Source organism: Hyalella azteca, unplaced genomic scaffold, assembly GCF_000764305.2.
Source record: "Hyalella azteca isolate HAZT.00-mixed unplaced genomic scaffold, Hazt_2.0.2 contig6160, whole genome shotgun sequence".
Lineage (NCBI taxonomy): Eukaryota > Metazoa > Arthropoda > Malacostraca > Amphipoda > Hyalellidae > Hyalella > Hyalella azteca.
Genome location: NW_025936328.1, coordinates 362,423 through 386,818, shown reverse-complemented (window position 1 = coordinate 386,818; position 24,396 = coordinate 362,423). Strand labels below are relative to the sequence as shown.

Genomic DNA, 24,396 nt, shown 5'->3' with positions numbered 1-24,396 from the left:
ATGGAAGCGACTGATAAGTCGACCGTCCCGACAGCGACCGACAGCCGTGCTGGACTTTAGTTGCATAAAAGCATCTATAAATTTCTAGGAAACAACCAGTCTTGTCGTTTTCAGAACCTTGTACAGAAACGATCGTCGTTCCCGTGGCTAATAGGTAATTTGTTCACATTTGAATGGTATTCTCTGTTACTGTCTTTTTTTTTCTCAGTAAGAGCGCATTCTTAATGATAGGTTGAAGGTTTTAGGCTTATGCACTAACCAAATTGACTGAGAAGTAAAATTCAATTAAAATGTTGAGTCACTGGTTTCTATTTATCAGTTTTATGGCGTTGATGCATTTCAATTATTAAATTTCCTAAAGTGCAAGTTTGTCTTGAAGGCCTATTAATAGTTGCAAAATTTGGTCAGACTAACCTCGATGCCTGATGCCCTGATCGCATTAATGCGAATTAAGATGAAGTATTATATTCATGTTAGTGTGAATTTCCGAATTTAAAAAATTCCGCTACAGGGTATTTGAAGTAATTTTTCTTGTTATGAAGCGACTTTAGAAGCGAGGTAGAATTATAACCAGATAACTAAGGCTGGTGTTCTTTCAGAGATACAAAAGTGACACTTTTACTACAATTCTTCTTGTTCGTAACTAATTTTCTAAACAATATGAAAGAAGCAGCACTTTAGAATCGAGACCAGCAACACTGGCAGCAGCGCTGCCCCAAGGGAAAGCAGCAGCAGCAGCAGCAGCAGCAGTAGTCCGTCACCCGACAAAAGCGCACCAGCAGCAATGAGCGAGTCGTGCTGCTGTGGCTGTGTTCACGATGCTTAGCTCCTCACGACCTCATAGAATATTGATGAAGCTCCCCTGTCTTGATGTAGTCTCTGCTTTGATGACATAAACATGACCCCAAACGTTGACGAGCGCAATGCTAACCGCGGCGACAACCCGAACCTGGGCCCCTGACAAGCCGAGACGCTCCTGTGCCTGCCTCCCGAAGATGGACAAGCTCGCTTCGCAATTTCAGTGTCACCGTTAATGATAATCCGAGACGCTGTCATTTTGGCGTGGTTGCTAGCCAACCTTGCGTTTGACCATAAATAATGATAACTCGAGAACAGGAGAGTGTAAATATTGAGTGCAGGATTAAGTGTGGTTTGCAGCAGAAACAAACTATAATTTTATTCTTTGTATCACCACTGTTAGCAGGGACATTGGTTATTTATTTCTCTCTTCGGTAGGTATGCAAGGTCAGTGCTTCCCGATCCTTGGTTAATTTTAACCTTGCATTTCAATTTTATTATATTTGTTATTTCATCTTACCTGTCCCGTCGTGCAATTCACAAGTGGTAAACTAATGTTAGCCACGTCTGTTATTCTGCGCATGTACAGACTACGAGAAGCAATCCATACCAGCATTTAATGAAAATGATATCCTGCGCGATGTTGTGATGAGGAATCAAATTTGTCCCGTAACACTTCAGTTCAGCCCCATCAGTTACAGTGGGGGGAAATAAATATTCGTACACTTGAAAAATCGTATTTTAATGTATGTAAGTACACAAACTTAATAGGAAAAGTGATTGAAATTATGTATAGAGACGCATAGTATTCAAAAATACTATCAATAGAAATTAAATCTCAATGCAACAAAAAACAATGCAACATGTTCACTTTTCGGTAATTTAAATCACTTTTCCTGTTAAGTTTGTGTACTTACATACATTAAAATACGATTTTTCAAGTGTACGAATATTTATTTCCCCCCACTGTATATCGAAGCACATCACCATCATGCGTGTTAATTGATATGATTTACGCTCCTATGAATAGCCTCTACAATAATTAGCTTTTCAATCAATTAAAAGAAGATGAATTGAGAGCCACAAGTCAGGGCCAGCAGCGCCGACGCCGGTGCTACCATAAACTTGATTTATACGCCATTATGTTCCTGTTAAAGATAGGTTTAACGTGGCGCGATACTTGATGCTAAAGCGGTTATAACTTGTGTAGAGCATTCAAAATATACCCTACACTTCGGAGAATTATTATCAATTATAGTATAAATGCTTTAAGCCCTGTGAGGTCATAGTAAAGAAAGATGGTATGATACTCATTTAATAATACGATAGCTTTTCATCGATACATGAACACTATGAACATCAGAAGGGAATAAATTGTCAGGTAACGAGACGAACAATACATATACAAAAAGTCTCAGAAAACATTTAGATGCGTGCAATTACTTGGTCTCGACTAAAACTATTACATGCGATTGTTGATAAATCTCTATATACGCCTGGGGCAAATCCCACTGTGCTTCAAAGTTGAGTCTTGCTGACAACGAAATGGGCTCTATATTTTTTTGCCTACTCTGCAGTAAATTTTTTTACCGCATTTTTGACGTTGTGGAATTCCCGTGCATATAGATCGTTTGAACAACGTCTACTTCAGCTAGAAAGAGAGGAGAATCTTTGGTAATATGGGAAGTATTCATACTACCATCACGACACGGACAAAATGACAATTGAAACGACTGCGCCTCTTTGGTCTGCTAGTGCGATGATAACGTGTGAAAAAAGCAGCGCTGGTAGATGCATAAATTATTCATTATAATTATACACAGCGGTCGTATATGCTTTGAGTTGTTACATGAAAAATTGGACATCAGTGATGAATTTAGGTTTCATGTTGAATATAAGCCAATACACTTGACGGTTATGGTACAATGGCTTCTTTTGAATATATCGACAGTAAAATTACTGTTGATATTTGTTTGAAATTAGACACAATAAATATTGTTTATGACGTGCTAAATAACATTTTGCAAAATGCATAGTAAGGTTTATGTGTTCATATCAGCACTCGCCCATGGTAGAAAAAGTCTACATATTACGAGGATTAGCATTAGCTGGCAGAATTTTCTTGTTGAAACACGTACGATTAATAACCAGAGAACGCATTATATTTCAATTTTCAAGGAGTCAAAAAAATATTCAGATGACGTTAATAGATCTAAAGGCAGGTCTCAGCAAGTACGAATAATAATACATAATAATATAATATTAGGGGGAATATACAATCTGAGCTAAAGTCATTATGTCCTAATAAATTCATTTCTCATAATATAGCGATAACATTAAAGTATTCTGCAATATAACTTCATCCCAAATTTAAACAAAAACTATTGGTTCAACCATGACTGATTGGGGTACATCTTTTACATCTTTAAAAATATAATAGAAATGAGCAGAAAACGACTTGAAATATGCAAGGCCAGCTCACAAGTATTGGCTTGCATGAATTAGAAGACAATAATAATAATATTAATAATAATAATAATAATAATACAACGGAGGGGCGACACGCTTCATACATGACGTTTTTAGCGCCGCGTAAGCAGCCGATCACATGGTGAACGCTCATGGAATACAGCATGTCTTAAAGTTAACATAACCCGAAGATTCCTAAAATGAAAGATTAAAAGAACTAATAGATACAAATTAAAGTTTCAGCACAGCCAAGTGAGAAGATCACAATTGGCATATCCGCTTGAATAGCATTGGTGACGAAACACTACGATAACGACAAAGCTACAAATGCCAAGAACAGATTGAATTTGTATTTATACAACGTACATTAAAATTATTCGGAAATTTTGTAACGACTTGCTCGTTCCCAATGGTTTTATAATGCGCTTAAGAGATCAAAAAATTGCACTGTTCTCAAATGAAAAAACTCATTTGAACTCGTTAATCCGCCATATCGTGTACATTAAGATCCTGCAATAATTCGTTCGAGTCAATTACATTACAAAATTATTGCATTAAATTCATATCTTTAACCGAGCGTTAAAAATCACAAATGATACAGGAGATCAACTCACCTGAGCTACTTAAACAAATGCAGTTTGATAAAGAATTATATTATACAGGCTTCTATATACCTCGATTGAGCATATGTCCTGAACATATTAGCACATTTCATTCAAAAAATTATTGTTATCAAAGTTTTAAAATAGGAAAGAAACTTGGCAAACGATCGAGCGTTAAAATAACCCACGCCTGGAAATGAAAGAAAGCTCGTGTTCGAGTTTATATGATTCTTTCATGTCGTAGAAAGAATTTAGATTAAAACAGTTTTCGTCTTAAAACTAGTCATCATCTTTGAACAGTTAATATGAAGATCTTTAGGTAAATTTTTTCATAGCACATACATTGACTGCCTTTCATGCAATCTTTACCGAGGGCCTTGCAATGAGAGTTAAGTCCTGCATTACCCATTTCACGACCTGCTTTATATTCAATGTCATAAAGTTGAGAAGGTTGTAGGAAACTAGAGCCGATCCTTGGGAGACGAGCCAACTCTAATAATTGCCACACTCACGAGTTCATTTCAAGAACATCGCTCCGAAAGCCACTTACCTCACGACGCTCATGCACTTCGTATACATCATTTTCATCATCATTACTAATTAATCTCACAAATAGGTACCGGTACTCTTCTTGCAAGACGAAATGAATGTCGACGGTCGACCTATAAATTATGAAATACGACGTATATATTACGAAATGAATTAATGCCGGTCGACGTATAAATTACGTATACTTAGAGCTGGAGTTCCGTTAAAACCTATCAGAAAAATTTAGATCGTACCTACCTGTATATATCTATTGTTATGTCATTTTATTACTTGTTAGCAATTATTACATCATTATTATTATTTTAAAAAGGAGCGGATACAAGCACAAATCAAATGAAAACCATCCCCTTTAAGGATAGCTACGCTTCACAACCTCTTATTGGGAGTCAATTCTGTAGAGTTTCAACAAATTATAGAAGAACGCCGTAGCTTGAAAGTACCTACTCATTCTAAACCCAGCATCACCTGTTTTATGCTGTCAAACTCTTACCCAGCTGAACTTCAAGCCATCGCTACATACAGGAAATTTACAACTAATGTCGCAGAAAACTTCACAAGACACGCAAAATTAAATATTCTACCTTGTATCACATATGGCACTACTATCTTGCTATCATTACACACCGAGCTTCACCTTCTCAGTAAGCTTCAGCACCACACGCACCATTTCACTGTCGTTTCATCAGATTACAGTAGCGCGAGTTTTGCCGCACCATGAGCTCGTGTGGTGAGCCTTCCTCTACCAGCTCTCCATTTTCTAGAACCAGCAGCCTGTCGTATGAATACTTTGTTAGCACACTAACACACTTCAAATTTAATAATAAAGACCAATCCAAAATTAATCAGAATACAAAATAAAATAATGTTTAACATTTTTTAAATATGTTCCAATGAGGAAACCTTTCCCATCTCGTGCAGAACCATGAAATGCGGCCGATTATCCGTTCCCATCCTTTCTTGTGCCTTTTATTTTTCGCCTGTTATTAATCTTATGTGCGACGTGCCCTCGAATTTTGTTTGAACCAGACGCCACGATAAATGCTTCGTTGAATATTTATAACAATAACAATCGTAGTTTATTATATAATTAATATGCTTCACGATTGAATAAAATAAAACTTGCACTGCTAAAGTTCCATCGTGAGTGACATGTCTGACCTGTCGCAGTCGCTGAGGGTGCGGAGGCGGTGGGCGACGATGAGCACCGTCGTGTTGCGGAACGTGTCACTCAGGACGCGCTGCACTGCATCTTCCGTCAGGGGGTCCAGAGACGCCGTCCCCTCGTCTACACAAATTATCTGAACACGTAAATAAGATTTGTTATTATCAATATAAACGTAATATCTAAGAAATATATGTAGATGACTGAGAGCAGTTCAAATAATAAATATTGAATAGAATAGAAATATAATTCCCAGCTTTTTATCGCCAACATGTATTGTTATCAAACGTGCTTTATCTGAAAAAATTATGTTTTATTAATTTTATTATGTATTGATGAATTTAGTTGCTCACACGTAAAGAAATCCGAATCATTGCAGTGCACTGAGCGTCACATATAACGCAATGTAAATTTTTCTAATATTAATGCCGAAATAAATTTAAATCAATAAATAGTTCAGTCAAATTTTCGTACTCATGATTAGATGCAATAATGTGGTTATATTACTTTGATGTCGATTTCCTACTTATATTATTACAAAATTCTGACGAGAGTAATAATCCTAATGACCTTTGCTCTGGTGAGAAGGGCTCGAGCAAGTACAAGTAGCTGCCGTTCACCGTGAGACAAACATCTCCCCAAATCCCCCATGGGAAAATGCAGCACCGAAGCGACCGCCTCCTTTGCCTCTTCTTCAGCTCTTCTCGCTCTACCACCCTCATCAGAAGATCGTGATCCAGAAGCTGCAGAATTCTCAGAGATCCCAAGCTTTTCAACATCTGATGCATCATCATTTCCAGAATTTTCGGGGTTGTTTTGCGCTTCTAGTTTTTTCAACTGACGAGCTCTCGCAACGGCGTCTTTGAGGGCAGTCTGAACATAGCAAGCCTTGAGGGCGTTCCAGATGGCGGTGTCTGTGTGGCGGTTAAAAGGATCCACGTTTTGCCGTACCGAGCCCGTGAAAAGTGCCGGGATTTGAGTGACTATTGCCATCGTCGTCCTAGAAGGTAAATTTCAATTTGAATTCTTCCATATGTATAGTTTTTCAATTTTAGTTTCGATTGGAGAAATTTTCAACGTTGCAACAATCTTCAACGCAGACAAAATAAAGGTTGCTACCGATAGCGTTTATTAATATTCTAGATTCCCAAAAGAAACGTATATCTTTCACATTCTGCTTGGAATTAAGAGTAAAAAATGCCTAGGAAAATTGTTACAGATATTTTCACTGACCGCAACCTCTCCAGGGAAAGTCCGGCAATGTCGACGTTGTCAATGTAGATGGCGCCGCTACTGAGCTCGACGAGCCTGAAGAGCGCCGCGAATATGGACGATTTACCGGCGCCCGTGCGCCCTAAGATGCCAATCTTCTCGTTGGCGCCCACGCGGAATGACAAGTCACGCAGAGCATGTGCTTGGTACAGTCTGAACAAAAGGCAACTTGTTTTACTGCAGTCATTCAAGAGATATTTTCATCATTGTCTGAAAACAGTGTGCTGGCGAATAAGGAGGGGCGGGGACGGAGAGAATGAAGTAAGGTTAGGCAGGGGGGGTGGGGAGAGATGGGGCAAAGGCTAGGCAAATGAAATGAGAAATGTAGGTATTAAATGCAATACGGGAAAATTTCGAGATAATATTACCGTTTTGTAATTCTCAGCTTAGCGATAAATATCTCTCGTCAATTTTCCATTATAATTTGTTCGACATCGCATAACTCTTAGCATCTGCCTCTTCTCTCCAACACCTCGAATCTCCTTCGCCTACTCATCATCCTAACTTCGCTTCCCCTCCTAGCCCCCATTTTCCCCACCTGTATCTGACAGAGACGCCCTCGAAGCGGATCGTGTTGTGGGTAGGCCACTCGGGCCCCGGGTTGAGGGCTGGCATCGCAGGGCTGCGGCGAGTTGGGTCCACATGTACGCCGCCATACGCGCCAATACTGAGCGACAGCTCGAAGTCTGCATGAGATCAAAGGTGACAATACAGGGTGGATAAATTAGCTACTTTTCATTTCATCATTGTTAATTTACGAGGATAGTTCACAAGCATCGTTATTGTTAACCATCATTTTACTTACTTTTACCTTTCGCTTTTTTCCAGGGTTGAATTCCAGCGCGTATCTACAGCGAGACAGTTTTTATAGGCTACTTGGGCATTGAAAATGACCGGAAAGACCAATTGAAAACCACTATTGCAGCGAATAGGTCATATGCTCCTATATCTCCACGCACGCCTCCGAGGCGGTCCCAGAGGCGTTTCAACGCACGTCACGGTCCCCGAGGCGTTTCAACGCACGTCACGGTCCCAGAGGCGTTTCAACGCACGTCACGGTCCCCGAGGCGTTTCAACGCACGCCACGGTCCACGGGCTGTCTCAACGCACGTCACGGTCCCAGAGGCGTCTAGATGTGTATAAGAGACAGGTCCACGGGTCGTCTCAACGTACGTCACGGTCCACGGGTCGTCTCAACGCACTCCACGGTCCACGGGTCGTCTCAACGCACGTCACGGTCCCAGAGGCGTCTCAACGTACGCCACGGTCCACGGGTCGTCTCAACGCACGTCACGATCCCAGAGACGTCTCCATTCACTGCACATCATCATCACACACATCTCAGTCCCCTAGTCACCACCACGCACATCACAGTACCCTAGTCACCAGCACACTTATCACAACCCCCTAGTCACCACCACTCACGTCCCATTCGCACCGCACCTCTGTCACCGCGAATATACTCCTCCATGCGCTCCACGGCGACCAGCTCCCTCTCGGTGTCGGTGAATGAAGAAACCACGGAATTGAGGAACCCGTTGATGGTCAGAGCGTAGGATACCACCAAACCAACGATACCTGGTAGAGGATGGTATTTATCAACGTAAACCACGATTTTTCATGTAATTTTCCGTGTATAATGAAAGTCCGCGTCATGAAAGTTTTACTATACAAGAATGGCAAATATATTATTTCTCTCTATTTTAAATTATTGAAACAATTATTTTCCAAAATTATGTTCCATAGACATGGTATTGATTAGTTAAATCAATACATTGAGTATAAACATAACTGAAAAATTATACGTTGATTCTTGCAAGCTTATACAACTTTACATTGACAACTGAAAGCATTCATATAATATGATGCAAAATCGCACCAGGACTGACTGCGCCGGTGTGGTGTTGCAGCAAAGCAAGGCCAGTAACTCCGGCCAGTACCGCAACGGCAAGCAGCTGCAACCGCAGACTCAGCCATTGACTGGCAGCCTGCACGCTCAGCTGACAGCGCTGACTGCACTCCAGCAGCCGCTCGCACTCGCTGCCAGCGCTGACAAAAAAAAAAAATTTAAATTCAAGAAATGCGTAATGGCCCAGATGCATGCAATGCGAGAAGGCAGATTAGTTTAAAGTTTCAATGTTGTTCAATTTTCAATGTTAGTTTCAACGTTAATTTTTACTACTAAATTATAAGATCAACCATATAAGCAACTTTGAAAATGTAATCCATTGGAAGAATAAATGAGAAATAGGTACCTAATTTAATAGTCAGTCATTGCACATGCTTCAAATTTATTTAAGAAAAGCAATAGAATATGAACATGAGGAATTAGAGTACGTAGAGATGTCACCTGTTGACGGCCCTCATGGCCCGGATGGTCGGCAGCCCCGCCAGCGTCTGCGTGAAGTGGGCGTACACCGGCGACAGGGAGAGCGCCTGTAGCCGTCGTAGGTCACGCGACGAAAACCTGAACAGTGATAATATGAGTGACATATACCAGCGGTCATTTTGAGATAGTTATGAATTATTTACGATCCAATTTCCGAACAGAGAAAGGAAGAGTAACATGACCTCGAGGTCATCAATAAAAGAATGACGTTCCGAGACAAACAGTTTCAGTTTTAGTGATCAAGCAGTCTTAGCACAGGTATTAAACAGTAATACAGTAAAATCTAATGTTTATTGGTGCACTGACCTGTAGTAATGTTGTATGTTGTAGTACCACAAAGCGACGGGAATGTAAACAAGTATCATCCAAGGTAAGCCATAGACGGTGAGGATGATGCTCCCAGCAAGTCCGGCCAATTGCGCACATAGAATATTCAGCTGGAACGGTAAAGCGTCGTCCACCGTGTACAAGTCTGAAGAAAATCTGTTGATTATCCTACCAAGCGGGTTGCTCTCGAAGAAAGCCATGGGGTTCTGGAGTACTGAGGTGAGCAGCTTGCGGTGCAGGTTTCTGGCTGCCTTGAGGCCGCAGTAAGCGAACCCGAAAGCACGAATTATAGTGAAGATTGAGTGGCCGGCGGCAATACAGCAGTAGACCGTCAAGAAGTATTGGTTCGTAGGTGAGATGTGCAGGTCTAGGAGTCCGAGCGAAGCTGTGCCTGAGTTATCTACACGAGGAACCTGAAATTAAACACGCACGTCACTAATTTTTAAGTGATGATGAAATTTTCGGACATAAACTCAGTATTATCCATACTAAGAAAATTTCAGACATATTCCACGAAAATCAGATGCGATCATGAGATATGAAATACTCATTTAATTAATTTTTAGTTTATGGACTGATAATAGTTAAGGGACTTACGCGAATAAAAGCACTCATGGATGCCTCCCAGGAGAAGGGATGCACGTGGCTGTGATGGTGAACATTTGGATGTATGAGCCACGAACCAAAATTCGCAACATCACTCCCCGTTTCCCCGGGAGTGTTTCGTTCCCAATCCTGGGTGTTATATCCTGTAGCCCCTGAACCCTCCCAATAATTACCCCCACTGTTTGGGTAGGAGGCCATGCGTACGACAGTGAGGTTCGTACCGCCTGGGGCATTGGTGACCCAATAGGCAAGCCACAAATCAGTGATGTTCCTGCTAAACTGCATGCCCAGTAAAGCCAAGAAGGTGAGGAAGGCAAGCCAGTAGCCCATGGACGAGAAATAAGCAGCGTACACAGACCAGGCAAGAGACCCGGTCTCGCGGTGCTCTCGGTCGCTGCTCGGCACGACCGTGTGTGTGAAGGATGGGTTGGGATCAAGGTCTTCTTCGGTGCTCTGTAAAAATGGTTAAATTCTTACATATTTACATTTAAGAGCAGGAGGCCAAAGTAGCCCCATGCATAGAATGGCATGGGGCTACTTTAGAATATTGATAGATAATATTTGGGAACGCGCTTCTTCAAGTCTTAGTAAATTGAAATTACATGCCAGTTGAACACCGAAAATAATTGAACGTACAACCTTGACCACTAAAATGCATTTAGTATTCCTAAATGATCTTTGCGAAGTGTCTCTACATTTCTACTATACTAATAATCGCACATGAAACGAACCCATCATGAGTAGAAATACTTAAATTCCAAGTTAGGGAGCAAAAATTTTATAAGATGAAAATATGAGCAAAATTTTATACGATGTAAATACGAGAATTTCATCAGATGAAAAGAAATTGTAAAAGAACCTACTAACCAGACAGAGCACGGTATTTAATACGCCACTCACCTGGCTAATGAGGGCATATTTCTCATGCTTCTCGAGCAGCACCAGCGGCTGCGAGCCGTCATTAGTTGCCACTCTGAGCCCTGCCGCTCTTCTAGCCGCCCCTGCTGCTCCGTCTGTTGCACTTCCTTCGTCTGAACGATCAACCATATGGCAGAACACAGAGGGTTGTTATGAACATGAAGAAATGTTCACAACAATCGAATTTGTATCTTATATATAGATTAAAAAGCAATTAAGACAGTTGCTAGTTATATGATGTGAACAATTAGCAACAGCAAACACTGTCTCATCTCGTTCTTTGTGGTCACCAAGCAGTTATCTGGACGAATAAGGAAGACATGCCGTTACTTTTGGTACCCCAATGGATGAGTAGCTTGAATAGCCATAAAAGTTACCAGTGAACTCGAGGTATCCTTTTATTTGCCCAGTAAAATGAATTAGCGAGTAGCTACCATCTGTAGTAAATAGGTATAGCTTCGAGTCATCAAGGAGCCATGAGATTAATTAAGAGATCAGAGAACTTACTCAGAAGCGACACATTTGTTTTTACGTGACGAAGATGCTACCAAAGGATCTTCTTATGCACTACTAATTACTAATAAGTTACCATTGAGCCAATACAGAGCCCGAGGCTAGTAAGGAATATTATTTCTCTACTACTCACTACTTGGTAACTTCCTTAGAACAACTAAATAGTTGCAACGAAAAGGACACTCTTACCAACAGTCGTGGCAGCAGTGGCAGCGCCCCTGCGTGGCACGGCGCCTGTGCGCTGCCAGGCGAGGGTGCCGGGGTCTTCCTGCCACCAGTCACGCAGAAGCTCCTGCGGCGAGAGGAACTGCGGCAACACGTCGTCCGGGGATCCTGTTACAAAAAAATTCTCTGATTATAGAAAATTTGTTAGAATTTTCGCGCATGAAATGAGAAACTTTTAAGACCTGCAACATGCCCCAGTGATGGCGATTTCTCTCAAATTCTTGAAGGAAACGATTCAGAAAACATCGAGTCAACGAATAGAATAAATATAGAGCGATGCTTGGTTAGCATAAATATACCTTTCAGATAATAATAAAAAAATGCGAGGATTTTGACAAAATATGTAAAAAATTAGTTAATTTTAAGAAAATTTACAACGATCTCTACCAAAAAAGCCAAAATAAAAACCTATCAATTTCACTCAATACTACTGAAGAGTCACATTATTCCAAGAATCAATTTTAAACACTCTGATTTTATCACGCTCTCTATTCGATAAACAATATGAAGCGAGTTCAATTATCTAAAAACTATCTGTTCAGATTCAAATCTCAGATGAACAAGAGTTCGCTCAACAAAGTCGTTCCCTTTCCAGTAATTTACAGCACCTAAGTTAATTTGTGACGAATAATAATATGGCAGCAGCAGATGAGTAAACTGACCCACATGAGTGATGCGCCCACGGTCCAGCCTAATGATGGTGGAGCACCGAGTGGTGAGGTGCACATGATGGGTGGTGAGCAGCACGGTCTTGCCCTTAAGAAAGCCCATGATAGCTTCGCGCATGATGTGTCTCGCCACGGGCCCATCAACGCTCGACAAAACTCCGTCGAGAAGGTAAACACTTTTTTGCTGGTACAGAGCGCGGGCGAGCGCCACTCGCGTCCGCTGGCCACCGCTCAAGCACTGGCCGTTTTCACCGCATTTCGTCGCATCGCCCCGCGTCAGTTGAGTGATGTCCTCGTGCAAGGCGCACGCTTGAACCACCGCATCGTAACGCACTTTGTTGTACGCGCTGCCAAAAAGAATATTGTCCCGTATGCTCTGGTCCTGAATCCAAGGATCTTGGGAGGCGTAGCCGAAACCATGATGCAAAGAGGCCACCGCTACAACACCTTGAGTCTTGTTGAGCTCAGCCAAGATAGCGTTGATTAAAGTTGTTTTTCCGCTACCTGTTTTGCCGATGATAGCGACCACCTCACCTTTTGCGATCTCTAAATTCACGTCTTTGAGTGTCGGTTTTATTGAGAGAATAGCAGCAGCATTACGACTGCTGGTGGATTTAACAGGACGTGCGTCTGAAGCGGCGTAACCAATCCGAGGGACGATGTTAAGCCCGTCGTCGTCGTCTTGCTCGTCAGCCAAACTTTCATCGTCACGACCATCTACCAACTCTTCTTCGTCACTTCCCTGAGAAGCTTTCCCGAAGAATTTCCTGGTGGATGAGCCATGCTTTTTGCGTGCTATTTGTTTCTTAAAATCGTGGCTCCTGGAGGCAATGTTGTACCCGTCACCAACATCGTCGTCATCGTCGGGAGTTTGAGCAGCAGATGTGGAGGCAGTGGGGCCGGACTTCCAAGAAAATGAGGCGTTCCGAAGCAAAATTTGCAGGTGGGACGATGCAGTCGACATGTCCGCTACGATGGTGTAGTACTGAGACAAGTCTTGCTCCACCTCCTGCAGGGGTCATGCTATAGTTATAATAACGCAGCCATACATACTATGTGTGTACTAGTACAATTTGTAAATGGTGCATAAAAAGTATACATAATCATTAACAATAAACGTGGAAATAGTTTGAGGTTTTACTTGGCCAGCTGATCAAGTTGAAGCAAGTTATTATTCATTTTACGGCAGAAGGCTTCAGTAAGCCTCCTAAGTTACATAAATTTGAAGTTTTACTAGAATACTCTCATCTCCAAATTATTCCTCCACTTTTCAATTTTGCAAAAAAAAAAAACAAGATAAGAACATAATTGAAAATTGTAAAAATTTTCTAAGCGAGAAATCTCATTTCGAGTGAAACGTCACTGATCTCTTAGTTCACCTGTAATATGAGGTGCCTTCACGTGTTGAAGTCTCACCTCGAGAAGATTGGCAATGCGTTTATTGGAGACGAAGCCTTCAACAAGTCCGTTGATGGCCCAGGGGAAGGCGTTGAGTGGCATGATGAGCATGTTGAATAGCGCCACGGCAGTGAACACTCGCGCCGCGTCCATCTCATTGCCCAGGCTGATGTAGGTGCAGAATGTCGCTATGGGGATCAGCACCGGCGTAGCTGCCCAGAAGTACACGCACGCCGCGTCCAGATACTTGCGTCCTGCCAGCGCCTTCAACTCGCCCTGAAATAACCCAAGCAAATTTCAGCGGTGACTCGGGAGGCCTGACTTTTTTATCAATTCAAAAGAGGCGTATTTAAAACAATGTGTATTTATTTTTAAAGTGCATTGATCAATTCTGCGAACGAAAAACTACTTACCTGAAAAAATGTAGATAGTATAATTTATGACGTCACAAAATCGTGTAACCTTGGCAATATTTCAATTAAGAGACAATATCGTGAAAGAAATACTCGACAATTTAGTGCGAAATTGGCGGTCGTGGAGGTAATACTATCAAACGAACGATGTAGTTGTGTTGATCACCTCCCTCTCGCGATCGATGGTGTCAGCAAAGAGCCGTTGCCAGCAGTTCATGTGGATCGCCCTGATCATTGTCAGCGCCTCGGCCACGACCGTCACGCGTCTGTCCTTGTACGACATCATGCGCACGCTTAGCTCGCCTGCCAAACGGGTGCACTACGATCACGATCAAAGAACTACTATCAAGTAATAGGAAAACTGTCGGACGGTAACTTCAACTACAATTAAATCATGAAAAAAACGAGCAATTGAACATACAATAACAAATATTACCATAACGATATAAACATTGTCGATGAATTGAAGACACAACTACGACAAAATAGAACAAATTAATCCTATTAGATTCAAGTCATCATTTTGATATCTCTAAATTCTAAAGCAATGAAGTCATAGTTAATAGTCTAGTTTTGAATCCAATTAAAATATTAATTTTCTAAAAACTTATTACCGTCGGCATTCTCAACTATTTTGCTGGGCCGCAGATCTTACAGCCTTTGATAACATATTTTTGATCGATCTGGTCCAGGGTTGGCGATTTTTTTTATTTTTTTTTTAAATAAAAAAAATCAAAAATCAATTATTTTTTTGATTTTTTCAGCTTTTTTGTCTTTTTTGAGGTGTTATTTTTTATGTTGCAATTAGCCAACTAACAATAACAGTATATGGATTAAAATGGATGGCTAAAAAGGGCACTTATTGCCTCCAATAATGGCCAACAGGCCAAGGTGGTGTTTACCACTTAGGGATTTTTGGGTAAACAATTATTGATAAGTCTATTCATTAGCTTTGTAAAGTTTGTATGGAGCAATAAATAAACATGTGCACAATTCAAATATTTTATATCCATTCACTGCATTTAATTATTTTATATATAGTCTTATAATTGTAATTGTTTTGTTTCTAGTTTTAAATTCACATATTTAAAGATTGAAATTAAATATTTTAATTAGAATACTTGTATTAGGGTGGAAAATCTTTCTAATTGCCTAAAAGGTCAGTCCAATCTCAACATCACGATATACAGGGTGAGGTAGAACCGATTGAGCAGTTTTGAGGTAAAATAATAGAGTAATGGAGGTACATAAAGAAGAAAGCTTATTTTCCTAGAGGTTAGCATAACATACCATTTAGAATACTTATGTTTTGAAAACAATATCTGGAAGATGGGGGCTGTTAGCTGCAACACACTTGGAGTCGTTCTCAGAGGAGGGAGTAACCATGACAGTGGATTCCAATTGCTATGCAGCCCAAATTTCTTGCAGCCCAGGATGGAAAACATTGTTGAAAATGAAGCATTGCAAGACATGTGGTTCCAGCAAGATGGGGCTACAGCTCACACAGCCCGAATGTCACTCAATGTTTTGAAACGCATGTACCCAAACTCTGAGGGGTGATATACAGTGGCCTGCGAGGTCACCTGATTTGAGCATTTGCAATTTCTTTCTTTGGGGACACCTAAAAGAAAGGGGTTCAGAAGTCGCCCTCACACCCTACCACAGCTAAGGGAACAAATTATTGCAGCAGAAATTATGGCCATACCTTGCCATATGTGTGAACGAGCTGTAGGAAACTTCCGAGAACAACTCCAACAGTGTGATGCAGCTAACAAACCCCATCTTCCTGATATTGTTTTTAAAACATAAGTATTTTAAATGGTATGTTATGCTAATCTTGAGGAAAATGAACTTTCTTCTTTATGTACCTCCATTACTCTTTTATTTTGCCTCAAAACTGTTCAATCAGTTCTGCCCCACCCTGTATAAGCTAGCTAACACATTTAAATTGTATATTGTAATCAATATAGAACAAATAGTCAAATAGTTAAAGACTACTTATAGCCTTATAAGAATTAGCTAAGCTGCTAGCTACGTACAATGTATTACACTCTTGATGCCTCTGTACCAAAAACATTTAATTTATTGGAACCTAATACACACTAAAGGCAACAAGTTTATATATCAATTTCTCATTCATAGTACATTTATACTAAACCATGAATAACAATACCTCAATATAAATTAAAGACTGCCACTCAATATTTTTAAATATATAAAAAATAAAAAAAAATCGAAAAAATCAAAAAAATCATGATTTTTTATAAAAAAATCAAGTGATTTAATCACATGATTTAATCATTTTTATTTAATCATTGCCAACCTTGATCTGGTCAAGCAAATTTAGAAGGATCACTCTTGAAGGAACTATTTCTTGATAATAGGGATGGTAACTCCCTGTAGGAATTCTTTAAAGGCTTCAATTATTTTTACTTATTCCACGCCAAAAAAGGCAGTTTCGGTGAAAAATACCTCAGCCAGCTATTAGACGATCTAATTCCAGAGTTGCCACATTGTTAACTTAACTCTCAACTATTTTCAAGCTTTATATAAACTGTTTGTCCACGGGCTTAAAAAGCATTGACGACAGTTAATCTGACCATAGACGAAAAAGTTCAAGCACTCTTTGAGCTTAGTGAAATCTATTCTCCGTATCACCTATTTTATCTGCCAGCAATTTGTTGAGTGGAAGCAAGAGGATGACAATAGCGACGCCGGCAAGGAAAGCCCAGCCGATCTGCACGTAGAGGAGGTAGAGCGTGACAAGCAGTTGCAGCGGCAGGCTCCAGCAGGCGTGCAGACTCGGCCCAATGTTGAGCAGGCGTTCAGTGTCTGTGCTCATCAGCGTTAAGATCTCCCCTGCACAGAGTTTGAACACTTGAACAAAACCACACAGCATGACAGTGCAAGAAAAATCCCATTCATGTTTCCTCCGGGAAAGAGCAGCGTGTTATAACAGTGACTCAAGGCCAATCAATTAATAAGCCCATTGATATAATTTATTCTCTATCAAGCACTCGATTTAAAAATTATGAGTAACCCTAGTGTCATTATCAAAATGCGTGAAATTTAACCGAAAATTATTAGAAAAACGAACTGAGACCATGAGAAAATTACACTCGACATTTTCAAGACATTCAGACGAACCTTGCTTGAAGCGGCTGGACTGGGCCAGACTCAGAAGCTGGATTTTCCTGTATACGGACGTGACGACAGCAGCACGCACCTTGATGTTCAGACGAGCCATGCTGTAGTTGAAGTGCACGTTGCTCAGCGAACCTTACAACAACCGAGCCAAAGTAAGCAAATTTTGAAGCATAAGAATGAGTAGCATTCGCTTATGATACAAAGAAATCAGATCTTCTGACGCCGGAAGAAAATTAACAAGGGAAAAATATACATCGTTACTGTAAACAGGAAAAAATACCGAAACCAGCATCACAAATATTTTAATGAGGAAGAGTTATTCATCTAATGTTGGCAAGGTCTCACCAATAAGGGCTGCCAGACAAAGACATAAGGAGTAGGTAACTCCTATCCAAAGCGTTTCATTCTTGGAGTCCACATAACTGACGAGTTCATGAAGCAAAAGAGGTCCAGCAAAGCCACAAGAATCTGAAAGCAGCTTCAGGAGTCCGATACAATAGAACTCGCGTCCAAACAGAGCATGGAGGCACCGAAGAAGTGAAAACTTCTTTGCAGGCGTGATTTTGGGATGGGATCTGACAGGCAGGGGTGTAGGGCTCAATGTTTCAGAAGTGGAGGCATCAGGAGAAGATTCATTCTCAATGGCAGGACCAACGTCCTCTGCCATGGCGCTAGAAGAAGAGGGACTTTCCATGCTGGAGGAAAATGGTAAAGACTACGGTTTGACTCCCTTGTAAAAATACTAATTAGATGATAATCAAATTTGATTAAAATTATTTCACATGAGAACAACATTGAAGTTCAATTCACTCCCACAACTAACTCAAGTAAACAAAACTTAAATTTGGGGTGATAGTCAAACCACTTAAAATACACAATACAAATTAGATGAAAAAAGCAGTGCCGCAATAGCTAAATGATAAATCGGACACTGAAAGCACTGCAACATAAAATCGAGTGTCTCAACACAAGTTTTTTCTGCTAAAATTGAACTTCATACGCATTTGCTGCTGTTGTATCAGAGTCGAAGGTGCACGGCAGATGTCGCTGCTCGCCATGTCCCGCGCGCACCATGCTAATGACGGTCGACTGCGATGGAAAGTCGTGGTGGTTGAAGGCGTACGGTTCGCGTTCGTCATCGGGCAGGGGCCGCGTAAGCAGTGCGTAGCGTCGTACAGCGTATGATACCTACAATGTTAACTTGGGGTCAGGGTGTGACACCATACAAACCTCCTTAAAATTATAAACCTAATTGAATACAAAGTCAAAACAACAATAGATTCGATATTTACATGATGAAGTAAAAGGTTTATCAAAGTTCTTCCTAATTTATATGATAAAGAATAAACTACTGAGCAGAATATATCCTTTAGTTACAAAACTGTACAAAAAGATTTTAAAACAACATTCTCCTTAAATGTTTACAATAGCAAAAAGACACACTGCTGAAAATGCAGCAATGAATAACAAGACGATTCACCACCTGCTGTGTGCGAAGGTCGTGAGGCAGCGTGTGCAAATCATCCACTGAGTTCAGCAGACCTACGGATCCCTTCTCCATGAGCGCACCCACCCAGTGCAGACTCAGGTATGACAACCAACTGATGTTTACCTCGGCGGCACCCAAGTGATATGGAGTTGCTACTTCATGGAATCTGGAAACAAATAATTCAGAGCAGAACTTTTAGTTTTAGATATACAATATGTGAGCAGAATGGCAAGAAAACTTAATTTTGTGGCCATTATTACAAGTCAAGTTAATGTTTATTAATAATTTTGAAAGGACAAACCTGGTGTAGCCAGAGTCAGCTCCCTGCTGTTGCTGCTGCTGTAAGAGGTGCTCGGCACTGATTTCCCTATATTGACTTCCATCAGAACGTAAAGTTTCTCCACCTTCAGGGAAAAGGCATAGGCAGTACAGCATCTGCAAAAAGATCATATTATGAAGAATTTATGATCAATATTTTTGTTAAGAGGATATTGATCAGGATACCCACTTACTAAAATTGAAAGAATCATCTCATAAATTGAATAGTTTTTTATGAGTTGATAAAAGATTGCTTGATGTCAAGTTGAATTGTTGAGAAAATATTTCATCAAATTCCAAACCCAATCATAATAAAGTGCATGATTAGCATCAATACAAACAAAAATTGCATCAATAACATAGATTCCAATTTATGTATTAAAATCTCTCTCAATTGTGTCTGGCAGCTGCCACTAGAATGATGCATAAAGAATCATAAATTTGAATGAACAAATTCTCACTTGCAATGTAAGACGACATACTGCAATGGCTTGCATGACTTGTCGCATATCAGGAGCCCAAGCATGACTTGCTTTACTGAAGCAGGTATGAGTGAAGAGTGCAGCAGTAATGACACTCAAAGACCATACCATCAGCACACACACAGAGCCCCGCATGGTGGAGCCAAAATGGCGGGTTTTAAGTGCCATCAAATAACACAGATGGACAGTCCATGCCAATCCCTGGGAAAAATTGAATAATTTTGAAGAAGTGGGTGGCATATATATCAGCTTTCAATTGATTTAGTAGAATAAAAGAAATGAGATAGGTATTACTTATGTCAATGTATTCAATTAGTGGAAATATTAAGGGAGCAGATATACTTATTATACAGAAAGCATTTACTGCACGCTTACCTGAACTCCGTAGGATACAACATCGACCCAGAAGATCTTGGCATCAGCCACAAAGATAAGAGTTAGGGGTTCCAGAAGCACAGACAGCAGAACCATGGCACATGACAAAATCATTCTACAGTAAATGACTACAGTATCTTGTCTGTTGCGCATAACATATGGTGACTGCTTCCCAATGAAGTATGCTGAAACAACAGCCAGTAAAGCAAAGACTGGCGTGTTGAGGCATAGCTTTTGGAAGCATAGTCCAAGAGAACGAGTGTGAGGGTTCCATATTTCAAGAGATGGTGTGCCACATAGAGCAGTATAGTTGAAAAAACTACCTTCCACAGACATTTTACCAGTTCAGTGGAAATAGTTTAGTGAATGATTCAAGGCATTTTGGCAAGCCCAAATGAGTACAAAATAGGCTGAATCTGACCAGATGATCTTTCAAAATTCATAAAATTGAGTACCTATGCCAGTAGAGTAAATTATAATCTGAAAAAATGGACACATTTATAAATAAATAAAATTAAAATCTCAAGCAAGATCAGGCAATATTCAAACAGTCTTCCAAGCTTCCTTAGCAAACAAATGAGCTCTCAAAGAAAGAAAAACTTTTAGGGTACCTATGTTGATGTCTCAATAAATTGAGACAGGAAGCAAAGCATTGTGGCAAATCAGAGACTTTTTTAGACTCTTCCTCGAGTTGCTTTTTGAAACCCATACATAAGCCAATTTGGAATATTGGGCAGAAGTTTCCTGAAATTGCTGGTAAAAATTATCATTTTGCAGGTGATTATCAAAAATATTTGTTAAAAAAAATATTTTGTATTCTTTTTTCATTGAATAATTTGAAGAAAGTCCATAGAGATGGGTGATTCAGGGGTTTTTGTCCAATTCACAGGTTGCTTCCGAAATTAAAGAAGTAGAGGCAAGGAACTTGGATTTGCAGGAAAGCCAAGGAGGATAAAAATCCAGGGAAGGATAAGAATCCAGGAAAGGATAAAAATCCTGGGGTGGATACAAATTCAGTTATAATTGGACCCTGGGGCAACTGTATCAGGCAGAGGTTAGTACCATTTGGACATTACCGTCAACCGGGGCAACTCGGGACTGGCGAGGCAACTCGGGCGAAACTAATTGGAATATTACAAAACTAAATATAGTGGCGTAAACGTCAACATTTTTCCTATCTATGTAGTATAAAGGCAGTCGAAAAATACGACATTTACTAGCTTTGAAAAATTCCTGAAAAAAATGGTGAAAAACGCTGTTTTGAATGCTCCAATTACGAAAAAAATTGATTAAAAACAAAGAATATTGATCACATTTTCCTTGATCAGCGAAAAAAATTTCACTTATCGAAAAATTAGTGCATCATCAGTCATCACAAAATTGTGCATAGCATGTCATGTATAGAATTGTGCACCAGGCATCATAGAATGAAAAGTAATTGACCTAAACTACAAATTATTTCTCCAAAAGATACGTTGGTTGTCACTAAAATATTCCTTTCTGTTTGAGGTATGTTTTTCACGATCTTTTTTACTATAGTAAATTCACTTAACCCAATTAAAATGATGTGAAATTACGAGCCGTCCTGTAAGCTTACAGATACGAAAAAAATGCTATAGGGCTGCTGATACGAAGCTTGCAGTGGACAAGGTTGTTGTAAATGCTCAATGGCATGTTCATGGATACGGTAATTAATGTATATGGCAATATCATATCAATAAAGGAAAAACAAGTAAAAATCACAGAAAATGTCATTTATTCTACCTCTACATCATCTACAATGAAAGAGGCGGACTTCAGAGTACTGTTAGTAATGGATGAGTACGCTCTGCATGCTTCAAGTGTTTAAAATTAAGTTTCATTCCCAGTGTCCCGAGTAGCCCCGTTCGACGGGGCTACTCGGGACACTCTTTTTTTGCTTCTGGCACCTTACGAATAGCATATGGAATTTTTTTTGAAGATGCCATTCGATAGCCCTCGCAAAGAGCTATAAAATGAGCCTAAACTTGTTTATGAAATGTTTCATCGTAAGAAGTTATTAACAAAAAATGCTCAAAACCGTCCCGAGTAGCCCTGGTTGACCGTACTTCTTTGTGATGAATGGATAGAGGAGGAATGTTCACCTCCTCATAGCATTTATGCTATGACTACATCAATGTCACAGCTGCTCCTGAAAAAGGCTATTATATCATCAACATAGTCTGCCACATGTTCTCCCAGCTCTGATGAAATATTGGTCATCATCACATTAAACAAACAGTGCATGTTTAGCTCCTTGAGGAACACCTGATTTGATGTCTTTTGAATCAGAGGTCTCACCTTCATAGTGTACCTGGAATGTGCAGCCTGTGAGGTTGGCACATAGCCATCTTAACAGTGTGCAATGCACCCCACTCTGGCTTAGCTTGTATAGTAGGCCTGTGTGCCACACTCTGTCAAATGCATTGGAAAGATCACAGAACACCACCAGCATGCAGCAGCACTGTTCCAGTGGCAAGGGCAGCATGGATTGCAGCCACAAGTCTTGCAACTTGGTCCACTGCAGCTAGGCAATGGCAGAACCCTTGTGTGGAAGGTCCGAGAGAACCATTTTGCTCAAGAAGTGCAGTCATTTGTTTATTATGGCTCTAGCAACTTACCTAAGAAAGGCATTGAAGACAATAGTGAAATTGGCCTGTAAGATGATACAGAAGGTAAGCTTTTAGCTGGTTTAGGAATAGGACTGATTAACCCTAGAACGACCAGCGGGCCTCATAGGCCTGTTTCAAAGAAATATTAGTCTATATTTTACAAACTTGTAAACTTATTACGCCGAAACTACATGACTTTATTTGCGTAGTACATATGTAACCTCCATACAAAAATTGTTGAAAATGATGCAGTATTTTTTGATATTTTTAGTGTTACATCATATTTTACCAAGCGGGCCTCCGAGGCCCCTGAGTGATACAAGCGCTGCGGAGTCCTGTTGTGAATCCTGACCAGTTGCACGAAACATGTTTCAAGAGATTTTACGCATGATGAGATTCGATAACGCCTGTGAGAGGAGGCAAAACAGGTCACCAGATAAATTGCAACCAATACGAAAGATTTTTGACTTGTGGAACAGCACATTGCAAGATGCCTTTATCCCGGGTGTAAACTTGACTGTTGATGAACAACTTCTACCGTTTCGAAGTAGATGTCCTTTCCGTCAATACATCCCATCAAAGCCTGGAAAGTACGGAATCAAATTCTGGGTAATTTGCGACAGTGAAACAAGGTATGCATTGAAATTGGACATTTGCAAAGGCAAAGAGCCCAGCGAACAAAGAGCTTCAAATTTGGGAACTACTGTTTTACTAAATATCTGATTCCTACAAAAACAGTGGTATAAATATCACTTGTGACAACTTTTTCACTAGTCTACAATTAGGACGAGAATTTCTGCGAAGAAAGCTGACACTAGTTGGAACAATAAGAAAAAATCGAACGGAATTGCCGACTGCTTTTACGGTCTCTAAAGGTAGAAAGCTTTTCAGTAGCATGTATGGCTTTCAAAGAGATTCAACAATTGTTTCCTATTGCCCAAAGAAAAACAAAGTTGTCACATTGCTAAGTACAATGCACAATGACAAAGGTATCGAGTCTCCCGGTGAAACCAAACCAGAAATAATTCAGTACTATAATTCTACAAAAGGAGGAGTAGATACCATGGATAAGATGGTTCGATTCTATAGTACCAAACGAATGACTCGTAGATGGCCAATGGTTGTCTTCTTCAACATGATAGATATAAGCGCAATGAATGCCATAATTATATGGATCAAACTTCAAACTTCCTGCAATGCAAGAAAGGTGTCCGCCGTGCTCTGCTTATTACGTTAGCGAAATCACTTGCAGGAGTAACAGCTAATAACAACCCCCCTCTTCAGAAACCTGTTTCATCCAATTCGAGTGTTGCCTCAGAAAATACGAACAAGAGAAAGAGATGTTACTTGTGCCCTTCAAAAAGGGACAGGAAATCTAAGATATAATGCGAAGACTGTCAACAGAGCATTTGTGGTGAACACAGCGTCAATATATGTCTTCAGTGCAAAAAATAAGATAATAATATAATGCTCTCATGTTCTTTTCAAATAGAATGGGTTAATATTTTCATCTATCTTTATTTTGCGTGCATTTCATTAAAAAATTGCCAGCAATAGAGAATGCTTTATTGTATGTGTTAGTATGTAACCCAAAGAAAACGGATACACCATGCTGCAAGTCTTAGAACAAAGGAATATTTTCAATA

At 40.2% G+C, this 24,396-nt stretch overlaps 1 protein-coding gene across 1 annotated transcript; it reads right to left on the bottom strand.

The window, feature by feature from the left end:
* Positions 1-2,099: 2,099 nt before the first annotated feature.
* On the bottom strand, positions 2,100-20,602 carry LOC108670177 (ATP-binding cassette sub-family C member 10). Its single transcript, XM_018157637.1, has 23 exons — positions 20,121-20,602; positions 19,725-19,946; positions 19,247-19,380; positions 18,940-19,111; positions 18,457-18,644; positions 17,802-18,151; positions 17,457-17,588; positions 16,968-17,168; positions 14,476-14,612; positions 13,915-14,172; positions 12,493-13,507; positions 11,795-11,938; positions 11,075-11,205; positions 10,166-10,627; positions 9,548-9,981; positions 9,203-9,319; positions 8,732-8,901; positions 8,296-8,430; positions 7,391-7,538; positions 6,814-7,005; positions 6,151-6,580; positions 5,577-5,716; positions 2,100-5,189 (listed from the first exon to the last, which is right to left on the bottom strand). Exons 1-23 carry the CDS (start codon positions 20,454-20,456, stop codon positions 5,087-5,089), a joined length of 5,751 nt encoding a protein of 1,916 aa, XP_018013126.1. The 5' UTR covers positions 20,457-20,602; the 3' UTR covers positions 2,100-5,086.
* Between the last annotated feature and the right edge of the window lie 3,794 nt (positions 20,603-24,396).